Raw genomic sequence first — 17,192 nt, 5'->3', positions numbered from 1 at the left:
AAACATGTATACATTTATCACCCTTTGAAATCACTGTACCCTGTTTTAAGACAGCTGAATGTAACTGAATAAATTCACATAAATTAAGGGAATAATTTTCTCAGTGAATAGCTGAACTGGCTCCAACAGATTTACAAATAAAGTATTCAAGCAAAGGGATATATAAATATTGCCCTAGAAAGAGCTAACAAGGTGCATTTTATAATTAAAGCCCTGAAGCTGTAGAGATACTGTCTTTTTAATCTTCTGCTTTCTCAGTGTTAAAGGGCTAGGTATGTAGTAGAGGCACATTAAAAAAAAATTGTTGAATTAGTCCACTGATGATCTATCCTCTGTCATTTAGACTATAAAAATTAAGGAGATTAAGTTAAGACTTTAAAAAAATTCAGAATGACATTAAGTAAAAGCACCCCTTCAAAGTTCTAACTCTGTTAATATATTTTATCCTGTAGTCATAATTTTTAAAAAGAAAATGTGTAAATGGGTGTCACACTGTTAATGGATGATGTTAATGGAATGGCTGTTTTCCTTACCTAATTTAGGAATATGCTTAGGAATTTCTCTCCTTTCATCTCTAATGACATACCAACCCCCAACACACAATGACAGAAACAATTACCTATGAAAAAGTGGTGGTAATGCTAGAGATTTTTGAAGTTGTCAAGACGGAGTCTAGGAAGAGAACACAAAGTGAAAAAAAAAAAAAATCTCTTAACTAGCCTCAGGGTATCTGATTTGATACCCCTAAATGTATTCTCCCAATGGATACTTAAACAACTTGTAGAATGTGAACATTGTTAAATAAGCAACAAAGAAAGCTGTGAATGCTCCTTTTCAGCCTTTAAGGAAGAACACTGGGATATTTAGTTGTACCTTTAAAGCAAGAACCTTAAACTACAAAGGCATTTTGTGAAAGAGTTACTTATTAAAAGGGCTGAAAACATTACTCCAGCTCATCTGGGCAAAGAATAATTCTGCTATAGGGAGTATACATGTAAATACTGTGTGGAAAAAAAAACATTACCTTCTAGGCAGAATCTTCTCATTGTTTATTTCAAAGATCTAGCAAACAAATCTTTTACTAAATATGTCAGAATACTGAAAATTCATTCCTGGTATGAACTATAATTACTATTCAGAACTGAGTAAAGTTAGAATTGATTTAGAAACTTCTTTATGAAGTTTTTAAAACAGAAAATATATTCCCCTACATTACACATCATTTAATAGAATCAGCCACCCAATTAATTCCCTTCCCTCTTATTTACCTATACTTTGTGTAATCTACACGTCGTATCTGATCACTTCATTTTTCCCGTTTGTTCTTTTTTGTTAGGCAATCTACAGTAATAACTCATTTAATGTTCCCAATAAACCTATTATTGTCATTTCAGAGGAGCAAACTGAGGCAAGGAGAAGTTAATATACATGTCCAATGTCAAGAGCTATTAAGTTGCAGAGCCAAACTGTAAATCAGCAGTCTGACTGCAGCTAAATACACTGCCCCCCAGGTACCGTAACGTATTAAGCCATTCCCAGTTGGTGTGCATTTATTCATTTTAGAGTTTTATTACTGATGTCACCACTGCTATTGCAAACAGTGCCTTCCGATAAACAGTTTTGCACCTATTCCCCAATTCTAGCAGCACTGCTGGGTCAGAGGGCATGTGTGTTTAAGTCCCAGTTCAGTGATAATCCCAGCCAGCCTGTATTCCTGATTGCCCAATTTAAGCCGTATTTGAAGCAGAAAACGAATACAGGGTAAGATGAAGTAGCAATAAAATATGAGTTTGCTGAACAACATGCAATGATAACTTAAAAACTATAAGGATGAGAAACAAAGACTTCAACAAGCACTACAGTCTTGGGACACCTACTATAAATATTAAAAACCCAATGTAACCTAATAGCTCCTGAGAGTATCCCTATATTTTAATACAGTAGAATCTGCCTCATAACTTAGTTATTATACTCACATATATCCTTTTTAAAAAAATACTGAAGTATTTAATACACTTAAGAAATTTTTCCATCAAAGTATCTAGCTCATACCATACTTAGAAAACACATTACAGGTGAATTAAAAATATGAATATTGATATTAGATAAATTAAAATATATAAATATGAAGTAATTATAAAAGTATTAAAAGGAAATATAGAAAATTTTCTGTAATATTTGTGAAGATTTTATTAACAGTGAAAACAGAGAACTACAAAATAAATGCCAGATTTGACTACATAAAAATGTAAGACTTCAGTATAGTAAAAAAGAGCACAGACAAACTTAAATACAGAATGCCAGTATAGGGAAAATATTTATCACATCAAAAGATTAATATCACTAAAACAAAAACATAGATAAAAGAAAATGGACAAAGTCTATAACTGAAAATTAAGAGAAGAAACAGGAATGGCTAATAAATATATGAAATATTATTCAACTATTGTTCACACTCAGTGTTTACCAGGAAAATAAAAAAGTAATTCTGAGATACCTGTCACACTGGCAAACATTTTTGTAAAGATTTACAACATTCAGTATTGGGCAGAATGTAGGAAAAGGGGCACTTTCATATACTGTTGATGGGAGTGCAAAACCGTCGCCTTCATAACTCTTTCTGGGAGTAAAGTCAACCCTTGAAGAACGTGCATCCACGTTTGAACTGCGTGCGTCCACTTACATGTGGATTTTTTTCAATCCTAAATACTACGGTACTACACGATCTGTGGTTGGTTGAGTCTGTGGATGTGGCACTTCGGGTATGGAGGGGTAACTACAGGTTATATGCAGATTTTCGATTTCAAAGAAGGTTGACCTCCCAACCCCACATTGTTCAAGGGTCAACTGTATGTCTGAATCTTGGAGAAACTTTCTGGAGTATATTTGACAGAAAAATTAGATACTAGTTAGCTAGAGAAACAGTTAAATGTAGTTCTTCTACATGGAAAAATTTGACACTATATACATAGAAGTAGGGAGACCTCTACTCTGACACACAGAAAGATCACCAAAACATACTGTTCAATGAAAAAACTCATACTGCAGAACAATATATAATATATATGTCTCTCATTAATGTTATAAAAACAAAACTAGACATGCAAGTAGATATAAAACATAGAAAAGGTACTGGCAAGTTGTACTCCAACTGTTTACAATATAGTTATACACAGTGATTAAGAAATGGCTACTTCTTGATAGGGAGTACCAAGGGAATGAACTGAAGTCAAATTTTCAGCTTTGGTTTAGTACATTTTCTATACTACGGTACTTCTATATTTTATAATGAGGCTGTACTAATGTATAACTTTTGTAATTAAAAAATGATATAAAGTCCATTAGTATGTATCACTGAGTGAAAAAAAAACACAGATTATAAATGCATGTATAACACAGTCCCACTTTCATCATTAAAAACAAAAACATAATTCTGTAATATTTGAATTTTTACTATGAGCATGCATCCCTTTTATAATTTTTTTTTTTGGCCACGTCACACAGCTTGCAAGATCTCAATTCTCCAACCAGGGATTGAACCCGAGCCACAGCAGTTAAAGCCCAGAATCCTAACCACTAGGCCACCAGGGAACTCCCATTGCTTTTATAATTAAAGAATAGTTTTTAAAAAAATTTTTTGATGTTTAAAATGGCAAATTCCAGTTAGGAAAAATGGCATCCTGCATGGTGATTTTCCTGACAGTGCCAAGCAAGTTAAGTACTGATTACTTTCTCTGTTACTTTAGGACCCAGACTTTTCCTTTGTCTAGCTGCTTTTAAGATTTCTTAGGAAAGTTTCTAATGAAGTAATTTTCTATTTCTATTTACATAATAAATCCTGAAATTGGTAGTCTGTAAGTCAGTACTATACAGTAAAGTTAATTCTTACTTGGAAAAGCTGTTTCCCCCAGACATGGGATCAGGCTACTTAAATGGTTCCCTCCTCACAGGTATTTGGAGATTAGATATTTACCTAGTTACAGCTATGAAGTGGCAAGGCACTCACGAGTGTATCACTTGAGCACAGTCTGTAAGCAAGGTATTTAAAAACTCAGAATTTTACCATAATTCTGTATAAGAGTTTGACTAAAGTCTGAGAATCATTAATTCACTCATGATCCTTTACCTCTTGAAACATTACTTTTAAAAAAAGCTTTGTTGAGGTATAACTTACACACCAATATTTTATCAAATGTTCGTATTAGAATTCATAAAATATTTACTTTAAATGTTATAATTGGAGAGATGATGTTACATAATGGTTAGAAACATGAGTGCTAGAGCCAGAGTAACCTGGATTTGAATCCTAGCTGTGTCCCTCATTAGCTTTGTGACCTTGGGCAAATTACTTAACCCTTGTAATGTTCTTTCCTTGTAAGTAAAATGGGGATAATGCTACCAGAATCATAGGTGTTCTGTGAGGATAAAATGAAAGATAATGTATGTATAAATAATAATCATCATTTATTGACTATATACACACATACACATAATTGTTAACCATGCTCACACTGAGATGCTCACAATTCAAGAAGCACGTGCGCACTAAGGGAAACTGAGCCTGTTTCCTCCTCAGTAAAATGAAAATTACACCTACTCCTTACCACACCCTGCAGTACAGGAACATCTGTGAAGCACTGAGCACAGTATCTGACACCCCGAAGATGTCATAAACTGAGACATATGGACCTGTTGCTAGTTATTATGGGCACAACATGCAAGTGATCATATTTTTCAGTATTTGGTCCAATAATTGACTAACATGACTGATAAATCATAAAGTCATGCAAACTAGATATTTAATATTTGTTTTAAAAATTAATCACATGTTGGGGCTTCCCTGGTGGCGCAGTGGTTAAGAATCTGCCTGCCAATGCAGGGGACACGGGTTCGAGCCCTGGTCCGGGAAGATCCCACATGCTGCGGAGCAACTAAGCCCATGGGCCACAACTACTGAGCCTGTGCTCTAGAGCCCGAGAGCCACAACTACTGAACCCGCGTGCCATAATTACTGAAGCCCATGCGCCTAGAGCCCGTGCCCTGCAACAAGAGAAGCCACCGCAATGAGAAGCCCACGCACAGCAACGAAGAGTAGCCCACACTTGCCACAACTAGAGAAAGCTTGCACGCAGCAACAAAGACCCAACGCAGCCAAAAATAAAATAAATTAAATAAATAAATTAAAAAAAAAATTAATCATGTTACTTTTCATGTGTATATGGGACTTCTTCTCTACAGATAATCAGTCCTCTACATGTCACTCTATCTTTGTGTACTTTCTTAGGATTTCACATCAACTCCTCAAATATTTTTTTTAATTAATTATTTAACTTTTTTTTTTTGGCTGCATTGGGTCTTCACTGCTGCGCGCAGGCTTTCTCTAGTTGCAGTGAGTGGGAGCTACTCTTCGTTGACGTGAGTGGGATTCTCATTGCAGTGGCTTCTCTTGCTGCAGAGCATGGGCTCTAGGCACGTGGGCTTCAGCAGTTGTGGCTTGCGGGCTCTAGAGCGCAGGCTCAGTAGTTGTGGCTCACAGGCCTAGTTGCTCCGCGGCATGTGGGATCTTCCCAGACCAGGCCTCGAACCCGTGTCCCCTGCATTGGCAGGCAGATTCTCAACCACTGCGCCACCAGGGAAGCCCCCAAATGTTTTTAATTAAACTGCTTGAGTGTAGAAATGTTTTTAATTAAACTGCTTGGGTGTAGACAAATAAAACCTTTTTTTTTTTTTTTAATTCTTTCACTGAGAGCACAGTCACTTCACAGACACAAGAGAGCACACATAGTGTATGATTCCATTCACATGAGGTTTAAGAACTGGTAACACTATTCTGTGCTGAGAGAGGCAAACAGTGGCTATTTGGGAAAAGGCACGCGAGAGGCCTTCTGGGGTGTTGGTATCACGCTACACGCTACATCAAGTTCTGGGTGGTTACAAGGTATATACATCTTCAAATATTCATCTGTAATTTAAAATCTGTTCATTTTACTGTATGTAACACCTCAATTTAAAACAAGAAAGAAAAGAAGCCCATAGTTACTTACTCTTAAAAGATTTGGAGCTTTCCCTTGTCTTAATTCATTATCTTTTGTCTTCAAATTGTATTTTCTTAAAGCAGCATATAAAAGCTCTCACTTGCAATTCTAAGACCAATCCTGACTGATTTCAACCACTCCAAAATCATCCCATAAATATACTTTTCTATGTAGCTCTTTGTCTTAAGAATTAAATGAGTTTCCATTTAAACTAAAAAATAATTTAAAGCAGGGACTGTGTCTACTGTCAGATGCCTTCATCTATATAGTCAAGTCTAAATCAGATTTTTTACCTTATTCTAATGACAGACACATTCTTTCATTCTCTTTCACCTCCTAATCTGTAGGCTTCTACCACTACTCTTTCCCCTCATTCCCTCCTCCTCATTTTACTGGAATTAAATTTGATATTTTCTAAAATAATGATTTGTTCATTTTGTAACATATTCAGAAACCAATGACTCTACAATGCACTAGCCTATATTCCTCAGCCTGACATTAAATACCCTCCAGTGTGATCCAGAAGTTCCTTGGAGGTCTCTCTCCCATGAATTGGCTCAAATGGTTTATTTACACATCTTGTACTTTTCTTTTGCCAGGATGTTCTTTGTTAATATCATTCTTTCTACTAGGATTGCCTTTTCTTCCCATCAAAATGCTCAGCCACTGGAATCCTAGCTAATTCACAAACTTACCTCCCCAATCCCAAAACTGAATATACCCTATTTGGAATTGCTTTGTCTTCTGAATTCTTATAACATTATTTTCTGCAACATTCATTTAACATTGATGTATTACCTCCTTAAATATAGTACCTGTAATTGTGCTTTTCAATGAGCCTATAAACTACTTAAGAGTAAGGATTGTCTTATTTCTTGGTATCTCCCAAATGTAATCAGTACATGAGTAGTGACATAAAAGTTACAAGGTATGTGACCTTAGACATTCCTACTTATCTTCATCCTTATATGTGAGTAATAACATAATCCACCTCAATGGGTTGTAGTGAGAATTAAATGAGTTTCCATGAGTAAAATGTATGAAATAGGTCTGGGCATACATAACCTCTATGTTCACTGTGTACTTTCATTACCATCATCATCACCCCAGAATTTAAAAAACCAAGAATGAACTGAATAGTAAAATTAGTTTACTTATTTGCTGCTGGGATCTTTCCTAAGAAATGGATTTGTAAATGTGTGGCCAATGGAAACATGAGAAACTAATTTCCCGGGACTAAAGAACCATGTAATCTAATTAATTAGTCATCTAGCTTCTCAAAAGACACTGCCTATGTTCCTTTTGCATGGCATATGCTGAGCTGGGTCCTGGTAACAAAAAGGTAAGAAACAGTCTCTTCATGCAGGGGCTCACGATTATTAGGGGAGAACATGTAGTATAATACCAAACACAGAAAAGTCTGGTGACTTATGACAGAAGGATAACCTAATTCAGGTCGGGGAGGTAACAGAAGGAAATCTGAGAAAGCTTCTTAAAGGAGCAACACCTTAAAGGAAAAAGAGAGGCACTAAGAGACCAGCATATGCAAAGCACAGAGACAGTTTTAAGTAACCAGATAAAAACAATAATGTCTTAACTAAATACTGGTGGTTTTCACAAACTACCCAAAAAATGGAACTAAATGCTAAAAAAAAAAAAAAAAAAACTGTCCAATTTCCACAAAGCAAAGAACTGAGGCCAGTTAAGGTACTGTCTCCTTTTGACTCTTCCTGAGCAGAGAACCAGCTTTTCTTTTTATTGACGCAACTGCTAACACCTGACATGATGATCTGCACATAACAGACTCTGATGATTTCAAGTTTGAGGGAAAAGATGCTGAGGGACAGTGTTCTTTAACTTGACCACTCTCCTGACCTACACAGTCCATTTATCCGGATCTCAAAAACACAGAGGGAGACCTACTGTATAGCACAGGGAACTATACTCAATATTTTTTAATAACCTATAAGGGAAAAGAATCTGAAAAAGAATATACATATTCTTTTTCTGATTTACACACACACACATGTATGTGTGTATAAATGAATCACTGTGCTCTACACCTGAAACTAATACTATATTGTAAATCAACTATACTTCAATTAAACACATACACACACACAGAGGCATACAGTCCATGGTTCTCACACTGAGCCCATGCTTAGTCAAAGCCTCACCAGATCCAGGAGTGATAAGAGGCCCCTCTAATTCAAGTGCCTCATCTTCAGACTGGTCATCTAGCTTTTTCTTCTTTTTCTTTGTTGGATCTCTGGGTTTTTTCAATAGAGAAAGCTCTTCAGGGTGTCTGATATCTGTTAAAATAAAAAAACATTATTTTACTAGCATAACAGAAAATTTAAACACATTACACTTGGTAAATCTATTAATCCATTCAAGAGAAGAATTTGTAATTTCCTTCTGTGTATGTGTGTGTTTGTGTTTTGCCAGATACTAATGCCACGCAAAAGATTGGAGTATGACACTTTTAAAAACAATATACCAAAGCACTCTTAATTCATAACTATCCAATAAATGTAGTTACCTCAAAGTGGAAAGATAATAATCTACTAGGGTACAGAAAGAAAATATTAGAACTCTTATTTATATATTTTTAAATCCAAAACTGTAAGAAATTAAGGTTTATATTATATGGTAGCATTCATTCATTCTGTATGCCATAAGTTAACACAAGATACGTGAAGTAAATGTAAAGAAAATATTTTCCCATCATTACCAAATCTCAAAATTTTAATCGACTCTAACTTTTCTACCTTGATATCGAATGGCTACAAGTTTTTGTGTTTATTCTATTCATTTTCATGTGCAGAACCCGATGAGAAGCAAAATGGTTACATGAAAGTAACAAAAAGAATTAAAAATGACCCAAATAAGTATAAATATTACATTACATATTATATATCATGTTTATAAATTGCAAGAATGGTTAAGAAGTCAGTTCCCCCCAAATTGAGCTAAAGATTCAATGGAATTCTCATCAAAATTCCAGCTTACTCTTTTGAACAAGTTGATTGTAGAATCGTTCTCATTTCCTTATAAATTTTATGAGTCAAAGCAATTTAAAATAAAGTTGGAAGATTTATACCACCTGATTTTAAGACATCATAAAACTACAGCAATTAAAACAGTACAATTACTGGCTAAATGATAAGACGTATAAATGAATGGAATAGAAGAGAGGACCCAGAAACAAACCCAGATACAGGCAAGTCAATTATTTTGGACAAAGGCGTCATGGCAATTCAAGGGAAAAGGGAAATCTCTCAATAAACAGTGCTAAACAAGAGATTCATGTGTTTTTCTAAAAGAACATTAGCCCTCACCTAACACAATATGCAAAAATTAATTCTAAATGTATCATAGACCTAAAAGAAAATTTAAGTAGACAAAGATTTCTTAGATAGGACACCCATACCTCCCATAAAAAAACTGCCCTTTACTACAGGAAAACAACACCACCACCACCCTGCTCCTTAAAAGACTGTTAAGAAAACAAAAGGCAAGGTGTATATTGGGACAAAATATTCACAAAATATATTATGCATATCTGACAAAGGAGTTGTATCCAAAATACATAAAGAACCCATACAACTCAATAATAAGCAGACCAGTGGGCTAAAGATCTGGACAAGCACTTCACCAAAGAATACATAAGAATAACCAAGAAGCATATGCAAAGATGCTCAACATTACTGGTCAGGGAAGTGCAAATTAAAACCACAACACACATATACACCCATCAGAGTGGCCAACATTAATAAAACTGATAATACCCAGTGTTGGTGAGGATGTGGAAGAACTGGAACTCTCATAACCAGCTGTTGGGAATGTGAAATGAGAATTTTTGAAAACACTTTGGCAGTTCCTTATAAAGTTAAACATATACAACTCAGACACTCCCCTCCTAGTTATTTACTTAAGATAATGAAAAGCATATTTGTAATAGCTTTACTCACAAAAGCCAAAACTGGAAATAACCCAGCTGGATAAACAAAATGTGATCCTTTCATATCAGTGGAATACTACTCTTACAATGTAACACAACTCATCAGTAAAAAGAAACAAACTATTAATACATGCAATAACCTGAATGTATCTCAAAATCATTATCTAAGTGGAAGAAGCCAATTAGAAAAGGGTATATACTGCATGATTCCATTCACAATATTCCAGAAAATGACAACAAATCTATAGTGACAGAGCAGAGCGATGACTGTTAGGCTAGAGTTTGAGAGCTAATGGAAATGTTCTATATCCTGACTGTGGGAGTTACAGACATGTAAACATCTGTCAAAACTCATCCAACTGTACACTTTAAATGGGTGCAGTTTATTGTACATCAATTATACCAAAATAAAGTTAATTAAAAAATAAAGAGTGTAAGGAGAGGGAGAGCAAAGAAAAAACAATAAAAGAAAAAAGCAGCAAAAAAAAAGAAGCACTAGGTCGTATCTCACAGTGTTTGGTGGCACTACCCCATATGTCACAGACAACAAAATCCAAGTCGCTGCATAACTTGTAATGATGCAGACTGCTAAGTCACTGGATCAGAATTTGACAGGGGGTAGTCTGTACCTTCAGGAACCCACAGTATTCACTAGATTCAATCCAGCATTACAAATTCAGGAAGCTTTTTATCAGTAGGGGAACTCAAACTAGGATGGACCACACCTGCTGCAGAGCTGATGCAGCACAATTTCAGGCAGAAGCACACGGCCAAACTACCTGGATCTCAGCTCCACTATTTATTAGCTGTATGACTTGGGCAAACTACTTATTAGCCTGCCAGCATCCAAGTTTCCTCAGCTGTAAAATGAGACTAATACTACCGCAGGAGGTTTTTGTGAAAATTCAATGATTAATATGGGTAAAGTTTCTTGCACAGGGCCTGACAAGTACTTTGTAAGTATTAATGGTTTTTTCCTAATTTAAAAAAATATACAATTATGGTATAAATTTGGAAATTATGAAAAAGTATAAGACATTTAAAATCTGTTCTTGAAAAATGGAATATGACTATGTGAATCAGTGATCATTTTAATAGATGTATAAAATTGTATTAATATAACATAATTTAACTATTCTTCTAATACTGTGCCCATTATAAATAACGGTTCTACAAACATCTATCCATATACATACTTTTCCACATTTTATTTCTTTAGAAATTCATTGGAATAGAATTACTGGATCAAAGGTTATAATAATTTTAAGGCAAAAATGGAGGAAGATGGGCACCTGTGTTATTTTTTTTAAAGCTTTATTTTTAAAACAGTATGTTTATCTCCTTGTTTTAATTTACATTTCTTTGATTAATACTGATGTTGTTACACTTCCTCATGGGTTTTTAGCCATTTATATTATTTCCTTCCTTTTACTCATTTTTCTATTAGATTTCTTCAAATCAAAGTTAAACTGCATATAAAGATTAACATGGTAGCAATCACTGCAAACCACACTGAACTTTCTTTTTAATTTTATTTTATATATGTCTTGTACCATATTTTAAAAAAATTCAAATAAATCTTTTACTAACTATATGGATTTTTTGTTTCTCTGTTGGTTATTTGATTTTTACTATTAGGAACACTCTGGTACACATTAGGTTTTTGTTTTGTTCTGTTTATTTTTTTTTATAAGTTGAGTCTTATTTTTTTAATATTAATTTATTTATTTAGGCTGCACCGGGTCTTAGTTGTGGCACACGGGATCTTCGTTTCAGCATGAGGGATCTTTAGTTGCAGCATGCATGTGGGATCTAGTTCCCCGACCAGGGATCGAACCCGGGCCCCGTGCATTGGGATCACGAGTCTTACTCACTGGACCACCAGGCAAGTCCCTTGTTCTGTATTTTACATGCTATTTTGGGAGGAATATTATTCTGAAACATGAAAATGGAATCAGCAGTAAAATTGTCCTGAACAAATACTTTACCAGAGAGTAGGTGAACATAACTGCTCCTTACTTATTAATAAATTAATAAATTTGGGCTAAGTACATCTTAGGTACTAAACAGCAGAAATCACATTAAAAATAAATTCTTAAATTCTGTCACTTTCTTAAAAGCTTCCAGGCATGTCTTTTTCAAGTTAAAAATAGGACAGCATATTCTTTAGCTAAACTTACAAAATTATGGGACTTCCCTGGTGGTCCAGTGGGTAAGACTCCCCGCTCCCTAGGCAGGGGGCCCGGGGTTCGATCCCTGATCTGGGAACTAGATCCTGCATGCATGCCACAACTAAGAAGTCTGCATGTCACAACTAAAGATCCCTCATGCAGCAACTAAGACTCAGCGCTTCATGCATGCATGAATAAATAAATAAATAAAGTTACAAAATTAAAAATCAAAGATTGTCTTCAGTCTTGTATATTCAAGTTGAGATAGGCTGGGACCTGGGACCCTTTACCAGAGTGCTTGCACCTGGACAAATGTCTCCTCAAGCAACAGAATACACAGAAACTATAAGGGACTAAAAATAGCTGCATGTATGTGCAGTTAGGGCAATTATGAACAATAAGATACAAAAAGGCCACAAACCAACTGCCATTTTGGAGGTGCTGGGAAGCAAAACTAGGGTACTGAGCATGATCCCTACACACAGCACCAAGGGGTGGGCAGACCATCTAAGCCACCGCTCCAGCCCCGCCCACCAACCTGCCCCTACCCTCACCCCATTTAAGGATCCAGCCCGCCCTCCTCAGAGAGAGAGCAAGGGAAACTGTTGCTTGTTTTTGCTCTCCTGTGCTATATAGCACAAGTCCTAGTAAAGCCTTGCTGAATTCCTTGTCTGGCCTTTTATTGATTTCTATTGATTAAAGAGTCCAAGGGCACAAGTCGGTAACAAAGTTAACCCATTTATCCTCAAAAGTAACTTTTGGGGTTTGAATCAGTAGTGCTAATTGCTATGATTATGTAGATTCAGAAACTCAGAAGATATTTCAAGTATGTCTTTTGAGCCATATTTATCTAATTAACAGAACTGAATCATCATTTCCTAGACTACTTTTAAAAGAAACAAGACTTAACATGCTAAGAGACCTAATGATTTACGGGTTGTACTTTCAGTTCTCAACGTACCCTCAGCTTTGCTATCACTGCCATGTGGGGAGAAAATAAAGGCTTTAGAAAATTCCTAGCTTCTGAATAATCACTTGTCCCCTCTGCTTCGGTATTAAGTGTGGGCAGGGTGGTAATCTATCTCTCCACCCATTCATTTCCCCAAAGCAAATCATAAACTGGTACAGGGTGAAAAATCTAAAAAGTATGTAAGGACATAAAACTAATCACGCCTGAGAGATATGACACGCTTCTATCACAATTTACCATTAACAAGTTTAGCGGGAGAGGGGAAAGCAAGAATGTATAATTGGAAAAAGCCTCCTAAATGTTTCTGGTATGTCGTTTCTGCTTGAGAAACACTGCACTACATGATTCATCCTTTGAGATTTTTGTTCCTAGGTCATTTCCTGTCAGCTCACAAGCCAACTATTATTAGAAGAATCAGTATTGTTAACTAGCTTTTTGGTCAGTCATAGGCAGATGAAGCAGCTCCTAACTTGTATGTGCCCATGAGAATTTCCTGTGATGTAAAAATAATTATATTAAAAATATATGCTTAGGCCACACCCCCAGATAATACTCTTAGTGACTCAGGGGTTCCAACAGCTTGTTTTATGAAAGTTCTAGTGATGGATGTTAACTAAACTTACTGTGGTGATCATGTCACAATATATACAAATACTGAATCATTATTTTGTACACCTGAAACTAATATAATGTTATATGTCAATCACATCTCTATTTTAAAGAAAGCTCTATCGGTAATTTTGATTCCAACTTTTCCTTGAGAACTAGTAGCTTAGGGAAAGGGGAGGAGGGAGAAGAACGACATCTTATTTCTCTAATGACAGGTAGTTCTATATTGGAGCAAGGTAGCCGTTGGCTACACATGAAGTATGTGAATAAGTGGTTTTCATTTCATTACAACAATAACAGAAAAAGTGAGGTAAATCCATTTAAAATACTACTTCATTGATACAGGAATTTAGGACTTCTTATTTACTGTGTCTTATATCAAGAAGAAATTAAACTAGTGAATTTAGGAATCTGAATCACATGTATAAGACTGGATTTGGTGAAGAGCATAAGTAATTAAACAAGGTTTATACTAAAATAAAATACACCTAGAGGACTATGAGTTATAAAAACTTTAAAATAGGCACACCAAAATACAATGCTATCTTTCCTTTATGCTAAATTATAGTTCAATAATAAAGATATACTAGCATTATGAGTCACTACACAAAGCAATAATCCAGGATCTATTTATAACAAAAGGATAAACTACATAGCAATAAAATTTAACATTCAAAATCAATATAATGTTATCAAGTAGAATACAAATCTAGTGGAAGACAGACTACATAAATTATCTAAATAATTATGTAATTATATATAGTACATATATATATCTCCAAAACTATGGAGCTGAGGAAGTGGGAAACTAAGGAGCAGAGAAGGGTTCTCAGGTAAAATAATAATCATTTTAGTTTAAAAATGAAATTTTCTGGAGTGTTTCCAGTTAAACATGTATGTTGAGTTTGTGCATTTACTTTCACTCCTTTCCAAAAATCATAGCAAAATGTAAAGAAATAAAACATGAACCTAAAAGGACAAAAATAATAGGAGAAAACATCAGATAAGCAACATCAGAAGAATGCTGAGACAAAAGCCAGATGGGAAAGAAGCAAATGACTTAGCAAAGTGGACAAATAGAAAATCAAGGTGTTTGCAGGAAGTACCAATGGGAAACACACTGACTCACTGTGCCAAACATCAAGCATGATCATGTACTGAAAACAGAGAGACAAGAAAAATGAATCCTGCCCCACATCGGATTACACCTACCCCTTTGATACGCACCCTTTAGAATTCCTTAGAGGAAAATCTGAAAAGCCCTAGGGAAAAGATCTTTTAGATACTGACATTTGAAAAAGTGTGCTCAATGTCTAAATACCCTGCAAAAGGGTGACAAGCTAAACCCCGTTCAACTAGAGTTTCCTATTAGGTATATGTATGAATGGACAATTAAAATGGACAATCAATGACTGACAGATCTTATAGAAAGGACTCTGAGATAGGCAGAATTCTAGAGATATCTCCTTAAAATTCCTGTCCCTGGTTATACAATCATATGCTAATCTAGGGACTGCTGTGAAGAGACTTTGCAAATGGAATTTAGGTTACTGATCAACTGATTTTAGGGAGATTATCCTGAATTCTCTCAGTGGGTCCAATGCAATCACAGCAAGCCTGCCTACCAGAAGAGAAAGGCAGAAGAGGGAAGCAGAGGAGAGGTAAGAGAGGAGAGGTCATATAGATTTGAGGAGTAAGAAGAGCTGGACTTGCTGTTGCTGGCTTTGACAAAGGAAGAGACCACAAGTCAAGGAATTCAGGAGGTCTGTGGAAGCTAACAGACAAGCCAAGGGGAGCGTCAGTCCTATAGCCACAGGGAACCCAATTCTACCATGCAAAATTCTTTCTCAGGGCCTTCAGGAAGGAACAGAGCCCTGCTGACACCTTAATTTTGGCCTTATAAAATTCTAAGCAGAGGATCCAGCTGAGCCATGCTGTGCCCAGACTTTTCACACAGAAACTGTGAGATAATAAATGTGTGTTTTAGGGTGCTAAGTGTATGGCAGCAATGGAAAACTCACAGACCTTCCAATGTGAAAGAGAGCAAATGAAATGAAAAAGAACAACTTAGGGAAACAGAAATAATGCAAAGAACAGAATAGAATAAAACAAAAACCTCTTAATTACAAATCTCAGAAAGATAAGACAATGGCATCCGTGAGAGATGAATAGGATGTTAAAAAATAACCAGAGGGACTTCCCTGGTGGCGCAGTGGTTAAGAATCCACCTGCCAATTCAGGGGACACGGGTTCAAGCCCTGGTCCGGGAGGATTCCACATGCCACGAAGCAACTAAGCCCATGAGCCACAACTACGGAGCCCAAGTGCCACAACTACTGAGCCTGCGCTCTAGAGCCCGTGCTCCACAACAAGAGAAGCCACCACAGTGAGAAGCCCACATACTGCAACAAAGAGTAGCCCCCACTCACCGCAACTAAAGCCCGCACACGCAGCAACAAAGACCCAATGCAGCCAAAAATAAAAAAAATAAAATAAAAAAATTTTTTTTAAATTAAAAATAAAAAAACAGAGATAAGAAGGGGCTCTTGGATATTAACAAGGGGGAGGAAGGGTCCTTTCCATTTTTAAAAAGAACTATTTTGTTAAGGTTTAACTTATATAAAGTCTACAACTCTTAAATGTATTCATGAATACCTGGGTAACAAAGATCCAGATAGAAATATAAAACACTGAAAAATAAAATTTGAGAGCCACAATAAAAAAGCAACAGACAAAATATAAAGTCACGTAAAAGGATCAATCCAAGAACAATATCGGACTAATTACTAGCAACAAAAAGAAGAAAAAAAAACACAGGGGAGGAATTAGGGCACATTACTATGAAATTTCAAAATGGCAGGGAAAAAAATCCTAAAACATTCCAGAGAGAAAAAGCAGTCTACAAAGAAAGGATGACAATAAAAATTAAGAACACTATCAGGACTATAAATAGCAATACTGGAAGCTAAAACAACTGAACAATGAATTCCCAATTCTGAGGGAAATTAATTTTCAACCCAACAATTCCTATCAAAGGACAAAATAAAGACATTTTCAAATATAACATCTCAAAAATTTACATCCCATCCACCTTTGATGACGGAGGATACAGTCCATCAAAATAAAAGAGCAAATCAACACAGAAAAATGCAAGGATCAAGTATGAGAGAGAAGACACTTTCCTTGGACAATGGTGGAGGGAAGTTCTGGGGCTATGACTGTACAACTTGCCCTAGAAGCCATCTACTCCAGATTGGAGCAGGAGGATGGAGGGACTTCACAGTGTGTTTAGGAAGAAAAAAAAGGAGCGAGGGAGAAGATTATTATCAGATAATGTATTTGATCATGAAAATTATAGAGAATCTAGAATGTAGAAGAATCAACAACAGAGCAGTTTGAAAACTAAGTAAATGATAAACAAAAAGGCATATAAGATAGAAAAG

General features: G+C 35.7%; 1 protein-coding gene across 1 annotated transcript in view; it reads right to left on the bottom strand.

Moving 5' to 3' along the window:
* The window catches only part of FERMT2 (FERM domain containing kindlin 2), a 73,300-nt gene that overhangs the window by 21,918 nt on the left and 34,190 nt on the right, over positions 1 to 17,192 (bottom strand). Inside the window, exon 4 of the mRNA XM_068545408.1 lies at positions 8,213 to 8,347. Within this exon, the coding sequence (XP_068401509.1) occupies positions 8,213 to 8,347 (135 nt within the window). The remainder of the gene's footprint in view (positions 1 to 8,212; positions 8,348 to 17,192) is intronic.

The sequence above is a fragment of the Eschrichtius robustus genome, chromosome 1 (genome assembly GCF_028021215.1).
Source record: "Eschrichtius robustus isolate mEscRob2 chromosome 1, mEscRob2.pri, whole genome shotgun sequence".
Classification (NCBI taxonomy): Eukaryota; Metazoa; Chordata; class Mammalia; order Artiodactyla; family Eschrichtiidae; genus Eschrichtius; species Eschrichtius robustus.
This window is presented reverse-complemented; position numbering and strand designations above follow the sequence as displayed.